The 9577-nt window shown below is 40.0% G+C and overlaps 1 protein-coding gene across 2 annotated transcripts; it reads left to right on the forward strand.

The window, feature by feature from the left end:
• Positions 1–298: 298 nt before the first annotated feature.
• LOC108239149 (cationic amino acid transporter 2-like) lies at positions 299–9014 on the forward strand. Of its 2 annotated transcripts, XR_003039367.2 has the most exons (13): positions 299–498; positions 586–956; positions 1757–1912; positions 2070–2235; positions 3837–3973; positions 4801–5023; positions 5171–5307; positions 6504–6606; positions 6783–6907; positions 7105–7271; positions 7969–8062; positions 8338–8446; positions 8554–8575. XR_003039367.2 is itself a non-coding variant. In XM_017421674.3 (12 exons), exons 1-12 carry the CDS (start codon positions 455–457, stop codon positions 8673–8675), a joined length of 1860 nt encoding a protein of 619 aa, XP_017277163.1. In that variant the 5' UTR covers positions 300–454; the 3' UTR covers positions 8676–9014. The 2 variants fall into 2 exon arrangements, 1 of the variants encoding a protein (XP_017277163.1); XM_017421674.3 differs by lacking the exon at positions 7969–8062 and having other exon boundaries at positions 300–498; positions 8554–9014.
• The last annotated feature ends 563 nt before the right edge of the window (positions 9015–9577 follow it).

Below are 9577 nucleotides of genomic sequence, written 5' to 3' on the forward strand. Positions count from 1 at the left end.
TGCCATCACACCGGCGCCACCGAGCCGGTGTGATGAAAGTGTAGGCATCACTATTTAAGTACCGAAAGCTTATAAATCCACCATAAATTAGGAAACCTTTTAGGAACCCCCACCCCCATCATAAAACATTGAATTCAGTGAAATAAAGAGTGGAGAAAAAAAAGGAAAACTTGAAAGAAACATTAGATACCACAGGGCCCTGTATATTGAAGAGTAAACTTTGGAGTTCATGCTTCCTCGGAGCCCGCAGGAAATTCAGCAGCAGAAGAAGAACGCAGGCAGGAAGGCTCCACCTGACTGGACTGATCACCTGAACTGATTTCAGGTGTGCACCAACAACAGGCTGCAGGGTGGTGTCAGGGTGCAGCCTGAGGACAGCCAGGTGTCCTTATCCTCTTCTTTTTTTATTGTTTTTTCCAACATAAGCTAACAATATATTTTTTTTACTGTCAGCATGTCAGGGCACAATGACAACAGAAGCGTAGGAACAACCAGCAGGTAGAATGTAACTACCAACATTTAGTTTAATTCAGATAATAATCAGTTACCAGCTGAAGTTATGTCCTTAACTAAATTTGGTTTCAGGGTATCCTGCACTAAGGTCTTAACTTTTTTCCGCGCCATGACCCGGAAGAAGCCTCTGGAGCCAGAAGGCGAGGAGTCCAACTTCTGCCGATGCCTGACCACGCTGGACCTTGTGGGCCTGGGCGTCGGCAGCACTCTCGGGGCTGGCGTTTACGTGCTGTCGGGGGAGGTGGCGAGGGAGGTGGCCGGCCCGAGCATCATCCTCTCCTTCCTGGTAGCAGCTCTGGCTTCGGTCTTCGCAGGACTGTGTTACGCCGAGTTCGGAGCCCGGGTGCCCAAGACGGGCTCGGCCTACCTGTACACCTACGTGACGGTGGGAGAGGTGTGGGCGTTCGTTACAGGTTGGAACCTGTTACTGTCTTATGTCATCGGTAAGTTCAACGGGGGCTCGTGTTTGAACAACTCCGACTGCAAGTCAATGCGAACAGCAGATGTTCGTCTGTAAAAAGTGGTCCCCTTTTCACTGTTTTTACGCTCTTCATGCTGCCTTTGACTCTATTTTTCAACCCCACCTTAAACACCTTACAGTACATACAACTAACCTCAAGTTGGGTACTTGGAATTTGCAATAATGGCCAAAGACCCCCCCATATAACTTTAAAACCCCTCTGAATCAATTGTTTGTTTTCTGCCTTAGTTTGGAAATTTGTCCCCCAATTTTGCTGTGCTCAATGTCTATTGGGCCCTGCCAATTCTTTTTTTTTCTAGTTGTCTAATGCGTTGATCGACTGGCCGCTCGAAATCCCGAATGGGTGGGCCAATATTTAAAATCTAAACTGTTCTAGAATCCGTATTTAAAGAACAGCTCTAAGAACAATTCTGAAAATGTCACCCAAGTGCTCAAGTTGCCTTCATTCAGTCAAAACCTCCACACCAAGATGTGCTGTTGCTAGCTTGACATATCTGCTTAGTTCTGGTGCATTCATTTACCAAAGAAAAGATTTTTTTCCCCCTGTTCTTTTAAGAATGGAAGTGACTGGTCATTAGTTAAGCTGAAAACAGTTTGATTCTGTCACCAGCTCGTAGACTGGTGCATCACTAATTAGCACTAGAAAGTTTCCTGTCTGTTTAAAATTTAGACTAAACATGTCTGGTTTTAATGGTCAAATCCTTTTAGTTCAAATAACGTTTGAGTTGGGCTGATGTGGTTGAAAATTTTGACTCTTGTCAGGAACATCTAGCGTAGCGAAGGCTTGGACCGGGGCTTTTGATGACCTGGTGGATAACGTCATCGGAGAAACTCTAGAGGAACATATCATGATGGACTCCCCTGGTTTGGCCTCCTACCCGGACTTCTTTGCTGCTGCTCTCATTATGCTGCTTGCTGGTGAGATTTGCAACTTTGTGTTTAAATGATGTTGTGCCACAAGGGTTTAAGATGCAAGGCGGTTCCAAAAAGAAAAAAAAGTTAAACAGCCTAATCATTCTATTGATCTATTCCATTGATCCATTTTAGCTATACTGTATCTCTTCTTACTTCCCAGGAATTCTTGCATATGGTGTGAGGGAGTCTTCAATCCTGAATACTATTTTTACTGCAGTTAACGTGGCTGTGCTGCTTTTTATCATCATTTCTGGTTTCATCAAAGGAGACCTGAACAACTGGCACACCAGTAAAAAAGATATCCTCAATGTTACCCAGCAGATGGAGTAAGTTGCTGTTCTGCCAATCGTGCTGGTTTATCAAAACATACGGGAACTAGTTTAAACCTGAGAAGTTTAGGTTTATGAGTCTTCTTTGGCCTCCAGACATTAAAACTTATCTCTGAATTAGTTTTGCATCTTAAAGGGATAGTCCAGCATACTCTGAATATGTTCTGTCACATAGTTATCATTAGTTTGTACCTGATTGGCCATGACATTAGCCACAGAGCATGGAGTGTGGAGAAGAGGCAAAAGTCTTTATCCAGGCTAGCCAAGTGCCTTGCCTGGACAAAGACTTTTGCCTTTTTCTCCATGCTTTATAACTAATGTCATGGCTGACAAGGTACTAAGTACAGATGACTATTTGACAGAACGTCACTTCAAAATGATTGGACTATCCCTTTAAACACTGTTCACTCGTTTTCAACTGGTCTCACACTAGGGTGTACATTACTCATTGCAATGTCATGAAGACCGGTTTAAACAAAATTCAAGAAGTAAGAAACACAATCTGGACAGTGTTTTGTTGTTGTTTGTTTGTTTTTTCTTTATATCTGTGATTGGTGTCCTTAAAATAAACACTTGCATGCAAAATCTGTGAACGGCTCCCAACTACCAGGTGCATTTTATCTACGGAGACAGCAGAAGTGACTAAAAATAGGTCAACAATTGAGATGTCCATAGAGGAGCTGTTTGGAATTGAGAAGTCTGAAAATTTTGATGTATTTGTATGTATTTATGCTCAGATTCGTTGAGAAAAGCATGCAGATAAATTTGTTTTGTTTACATAGAGTTTGTACCTGCATTTCAGAATTGCATAATACATGTGGAAAGCTACCAGAGTAAACTCAAACTGCACTATTTGATACATTTCAGGATAACATTTTCATGTTCCATGTCATAGTTTGTATTGGCTACCTTTAAAGTCTACTTGAGTTAGGAAGTAGAAATATCCAATTAATACATGTTTTACCCCTAAAGTTGCATGGAATGCATGAATAACTACTTTTACTTTCATCTTCATGCACCCACTTAAGTTTACTGTACTTTCACAGCCAAAAATATACTCAAATGTGACAACAGTTTTTTTTGTTTTGTTTTTTAACCCAACAAATGAGCCCTCCTCGGTTGAATGAATGGTGAAGCTGGTAGAGCTAAATTTAAATCCAGCAGGACAATAATCTTATTAAGCAAAGTGATTAAAATATTGTATATACGGTTTATTTTTGTGTAGTTTCGTTTAAGGACATGGCCAAACAACTTCATGGCAATTGCGCTACAAAGCAGTGCATTTAATTACGTTAAGATATAGCTGCTCAAGTGGTGGAATGAGTCAAAGATTTATAGGAGAAATAATTAATGTGCAGGTTAGAAACTTCTGCAGCCTAAACCCAGAAACAGGCTTTAGGGACATTTTAACATCTTGTTCCTGGATAAATTAATGGAAACCCATGGTGGCAATTTGATAGGGAAAAAAAATCCCTTCTATTGCATTAAGGTTCATTCTTTTTGCAGTGTGTGTCAAGAGCTTTTTTGGGGGGGGGTTTTTCACTGAAAATGTTGTGAAATAATGATCCAACTCTTGGAATTTCTCTTCCTTTTCACAGGAACCACACAGCAGCCCAAAATCAAACTGTTGACTTTGGTATTGGCGGGTTCTTCCCCTTTGGTTTAGATGGAACTCTGGCTGGAGCAGCGACCTGCTTCTATGCTTTTGTTGGGTTTGACTGCATTGCCACAACAGGTACTATTTAGTGCTGGGCTCTCCAAAATGTGGCCTGTAGGAGTGATTTTGTGCGGCCTACCACTGTAATTTGAGAAAAGTATCATTTCGGCCCACGGCTTCAGAGGTTGATGCAAACGGATGCCTTTTGCAAACTTTAAGGGCGATCTTTTTAAAAGTTTTAGGTTTAACAGAAAACAAGTGGGAGGAAAAATTACTCTTAAAATGTGCAATCCTGTTGATTTAATCACTTACAGAGGGAAATTGGATTTGGTAAAATTTAAATACATCATCTTTGTTAGGGTCCCTTTTAAACCTTTTATGAATCAGTTTCAACAACAGCCACCTGGACACTTTTTCTGGGCTTCGATCACTCTTTTAGGATGGCTCATCCATGGTTGTGTGGGTCCAGAAGAGTTTTGAAAAAACTCTCAGGTGTCATTTGAACTGCAAGCCAATGAAATTTTAATTTGAGGGCCTACCACGAGGTCACGCAACTCCTTCATAGTGATTGTTTTTGGGAAAAAAAGTGACTCATTATGCTTTTGTTCCTGTGAATTGACTACAGTGTACCTTCTGAGCACAAGGCGACAAAAAACAGACCTCACAAATCATAGGGATGGAATGGGTTTTCTTTTAATGAAGTAAATGTTCATGAGGCTTTTTATGTTCACTTTAGAACTTCTTTTCCATGAAAATTAGTAACCTTTTTGTCCTTTCATTAAATTGTGTTGGGGTTTTTTTATTTAAAAAACAAAAAAAGCTGTTTAATCATTTATCTGTTCATTTCAAGATTTGTTCTGGCTCATTAATGGTATAGGATAATGCTAACTGCTCTGCTTTTCCAGGCGAGGAAGTACAGAATCCACAGAAATCAATACCTCTAGGGATTGTGGCCTCACTGCTCATCTGCTTCTTGGCTTATTTTGGTGTCTCAGCTGCCCTGACACTAATGATGCCCTACTATCTTCTTGACACCAATAGTCCACTGCCAGTGGCCTTTGAGTACATTGGCTGGGAACCAGCAAAGTATGTGGTGGCTGTAGGATCTCTGTGTGCCCTCTCAACAAGGTATTTATCTGCCACTCTTCCACTGTTCGTCAATATTCAATCTATCTTCCTGCCAGTGTTATTTGGTTACAATGAAGATGCCAAAGCAGAAAAGATTGGAGGGGCTAAATGTAAGTTTTTCCTACTTCTGTTTTTGTGGTTCTTCAGTCTCCTGGGGGTGATGTTTCCAATGCCCCGGGTGATGTTTGCTATGGCCAGAGATGGTCTGCTCTTCAAGCCACTGCGCTACATGAGCTCCAGACAAAGTCCAGTTTTAGCCACACTGTCTGCAGGAGCTGTAGCTGGTAAGGCAGCGGCTTCTTACCCTTGTTTTACAGAACTTATCCTATAAGCCCACACCTTGTGAGGGTTTTTTTTTGTTGTTTTGTTTTTTTACTGTCTGAAAGAAAAAAGTATAAAAATTTACCAGGTTATAGACACACCTGTAGAGAACCCAATCATCTTGAGGAGTCATATTATGTGTACGTTATCTGAATATGGTTAAATATTGTATCCATGTGAGCGATAGCAAAACGTGAACCTTGGGGAAAACGTAAGAGTGATTGATTTTTGTTTGAGGCAACTGATTTTTGAGATGTAGGAAAGTCAAGTCTGTTTGGTCTGGTGACCCAGTCAATCAAAGACCAGGGAATGTAATGGTTCTTGAGTTCCTAAAGGAACTGGAGAACTTTTAAGCAAACTAAAGCCAGCTTTTGGAAAGACGTCCTGTATCATGTAACATCACTTCCACACAGCTTGCAGTCACTGATAGCAAAGGAAGAGTTAAAAAAAACCTACTACCATATTTTCCTCATTGTAGGGCTCACTGGATTATAAGACTCGCTGTCAATAAATGGTCAATTTTCAAAATTTTGTCATATATAAGGCACACCGGACTATTAAGGTGCATTAGGCGAAACAAAACGGACCCGTTTTTTTCTGAGAATATTGCACCGACATAAGCGTCAAGTAGAACTGCCTCCACCGCTCACTCAGGTTTGCGCGCCGTGCACGGAGCCCTGTGGGACTATAACTGAACCTTAATGCTGCAAGCGGTGCGACTTTAGAAGTTTACCAAAGTTGTACTAAAACATTACGACTTCTTACATATATAAGGTGCTCCGGATTATAAGGCGCACTGACATTTTTTGAGAAAATTTAAGGCTTTTAAGTGCACCTTTTATAGTCCGGAAAATACAGTATGCAGATTTAAGAAAATCTACAATAAATTCAAACTTGGGAGCCCACTTTCTGTTAAAATAAATAGGTTATATGTTGTATGATCCTTCCATTATGAAAAGACACATGGAGCATTTTGACAGTTCAGATAAACCGTTAAAATGCTCTGACATTCATGACCATAAGTGGAGGGAAAGTTCTGACCGCAACTGTACAAGTCATGTTAAGATTTGTATCGCAACATTACTGCTTAATACTTCACCCAGATGACCTTTAAATTAATCATTCTTGTCATTCACAACTTTTTTGAATGTCTTTGCAGCTTTCATGGTCCTCTTATTTGACCTAAAGGCGTTGGTTGATATGAGTTCAATTGGGACCATTTTTGCGTACTCACTTGTTGCAGTGTGTATACTTGTATTGAGGTATGTAAACTTTATTACCAAATGTAAATATTACGTATTAGGGTTTAAGAGAATGAATATTAAACATACAAGACATGTAAGTTAAAACCTAATTTTCTGTGGAGGGGGATATTTATGCTGGTGTGTGCAATAAGAGTCCCATATTGAATACTGTGGAAAATGTCTTTTCATTCTAGGTACAAAGAAGACACTAACTTTGTCTACAGACCAGAACCATTCTCACTAATGGGGCTCCTCAGGCCTCCAAATCAGCCAACTCGCCGCACCTCTAAAAATGTCAACATAACCACTGTCATAATGTGTGAGTTTTCACTTTTATCATTTCTTGTAGCTCCCCATTTGTACTTTTTAAGTTTGCTCCATTGACACCTTTTCCTATCATGGTGTCACCAATAAAGTAAATATTGCAGTTTTTGTATAGAGCTACAGATGAATATATTTAAATCCTACGTTTGTTTTTTTAAATTTTATTTTATAACTGCTCCAATTTTCCTCTAGTGATCCTGGTGATTGTTTTAAGTGTGATGCTCAGCGAAGCCATGGACTGCCTCCGCAGGCAGGAGGTCTGGAGTATCCTGGTTGTCTGCGTCCTCATGCTGATGCTGGTCTTCACCGTCGTCATCATCTGGAGACAGCCACAGAGCATGACTCAAGCTGCTTTTATGGTAAACCCCAAAGTTACTGGTGATGGGCACTGTGTTTTAAACAAACAGGAAGTACAAGCACAGCCTAATGATTTAAGGAGGTCGCTGTGGCTCAGTGGTTAGAGCAGTCGTCCTCCAATGAGAGAGCCGAAGGTTCTGGGCAAGACAGTAAACCTCATTCCCGGAATGTGTGTGTGGATTGGTAAATGAGGGCAGATTGTGATGTAAAGTGCTTTGAATAGCCTGGTTAGCTAGAAAGGTGCTAGATAATTACAGTCCATTTACCATTAAGGCAACCCTTAAATTGTTCCTTACTCTGCTCAACAATATTCTAAGTCCAGGTCCACAATTATCCACTGAAGCTAAGCAGAGCCTGGGATGGGCTTTGCTTTCCTTTTCAAAGTCACCAGAACTTATTTAAGGTCAAATAAAAAGCTCTTTTTGTCCAAAGTCCTCCCAGTTTTTGCTTCTGCAAGCACAGAAACATGGATCTTTTAGGAGATGTAGTACCTGTCAGCTGCTGCAGAAGTCCTCCAGGACAGCTATGCCCTAAAGGCCTCGCTTTAAATGTTGGCTCCACTTTTGGGTTTACCAGGTCTGTCCGGCACCTTCCCTCACCACTAAGTGGTGGTCTGATACGTTCAATCATCAACCTTACCTGTAACCAAGAACAGTTATGGACTATTTTATGGTCAAATATGCTGTTTGTTACGAACAGTGAGCAGTGGAATCCCCATATGGCAACCCTTCCCGGACACCATTTGGAGACTTCAAGAAGGCAGGGTGATCTGAACTGCCGTTGTGCACAAGCAGTCAGTGTTTTTTCTTTTTGTTCACTTCAAAATCAAAATTATTTCATAAGGATTTGTCAGAGTATTGCTCTCAATCATATAACCCCTATTTAAAAAAAGCTAACTTTTTTTTAATATTCACACAGTTCAAGTCATTAAAACTCAATGAGTTGATTGTGTTTACTACAAGGTTGATTCTATTAAACCGGTTGAATATTACCTTTTTAGCACAACTTCAGAAATGTTAAGTAGTCAACTGAAGATGCAAAGTTGCTGAAGTTCAAACGTCTCTGTAGGTTCCTGGTGTACCTGTGGTTCCAGTATTAAGCATCTTCGTGAACACATACCTGATGGTTCAACTGGGATCAGAAACCTGGATCAGTTATTCTGTTTGGATGGCAGTTGGTAAGTAATGTCCAGCTAACTAATGCATTATTGTTGCAGTTTGTTTCAATTCACTGATATGATATTCACTGGAAGAGTAAGTGGTACCTCATCACCTCATTCCACAGGCCTGTTCATATACTTTGGCTATGGGATCCATCACAGTGTCCAAAAACGAAGACTCCAGGAGATGCGCACTCAGCTCAATGTGGTTAACGTCAATGATAATGTTGTTGATTCTGCTGCTTGATGTGAATATATGGTATTTATCAATTTATTTGTCTACAAACTATTTAAGATGATCCAAAAATCATCTTTTTATTGCCCCAACCCCAAACTCTTTCCAGAGCTAGACTTACCTGGTGTCAGTCTGATGGCTCATATAATGCATGTTTTATTGCTAATGTTTAAAAGTCGATTTTAAAAAAAGTGTTGCCAAGCAACGCAAAGTTGACGTCCTGTTTGTCATTTTATCCTTTATGGCTTGATCAGTCATTTAAGGGAGTACAGTTTTGGATGTTTGTTAATGTCAGTATTTGACAGTGACAACTTTTTTTGGAATATGAATTTGTTGTAAAAAATATTAAAAATAAATTTGTAGAAAAAAAAAATTCACTGCATTGTATTAATCTTTTCTCACGTTCACATACTCTGCTGCATTTTCATTTTTCTTCACGGTCGTGGAGGGTGGGGGATCAGAAGAAGCGGCAAACGCCAACACTTTCATGTTCTGTATAGTCATTGCAAGGGATTTTAGCAGTGGCCAAAACAAAGGACAAAAGAGGCAAAACTGGGATTATCCAAATGGTAACTGCACATTGATTTGAATGCATACCTCATTAGGGGTGGAAGGTAAGATCTTTCTTTAGATGCATTGCATTGGGATACGAGTCTGAATCAATTTTTCAAATGTCAAAACTTTAAGACTTTAAGAGTGGCGCCATTTGTCCTAGTAGTGTTACCGTAGATTTAAGTAATAAACATTTTGCAGTTAAGCTTTCTTTTTCATCATTGCTGAACCCTGAAGAATCTCTATAAATATTAGTTGAAGTTATCAAGATATGACTACATTTAGTAATGACTTTAAAACATTTGATTTGTGTATAAATTCCCATTGGTAAACACGATGCCAATAGTGTTAGCTTTTCTATG

This window comes from Kryptolebias marmoratus, linkage group LG22 (assembly GCF_001649575.2).
Source record: "Kryptolebias marmoratus isolate JLee-2015 linkage group LG22, ASM164957v2, whole genome shotgun sequence".
Taxonomy (NCBI): Eukaryota; Metazoa; Chordata; class Actinopteri; order Cyprinodontiformes; family Rivulidae; genus Kryptolebias; species Kryptolebias marmoratus.

What these genes read in the sequence shown, in the direction of transcription:
- LOC108239149 (XM_017421674.3), top strand. Translation starts at nt 455, where the DNA reads ATGTCAGGGCACAATGACAACAGAAGCGTAGGAACAACCAGCAG. An exon ending in GTGTGTATACTTGTATTGAG is followed by an intron (nt 6,607 to 6,782) that starts GTATGTAAACTT and finishes TTTTCATTCTAG; the next exon opens with GTACAAAGAAGACACTAACT. An exon ending in CATAACCACTGTCATAATGT is followed by an intron (nt 6,908 to 7,104) that starts GTGAGTTTTCAC and finishes ATTTTCCTCTAG; the next exon opens with TGATCCTGGTGATTGTTTTA.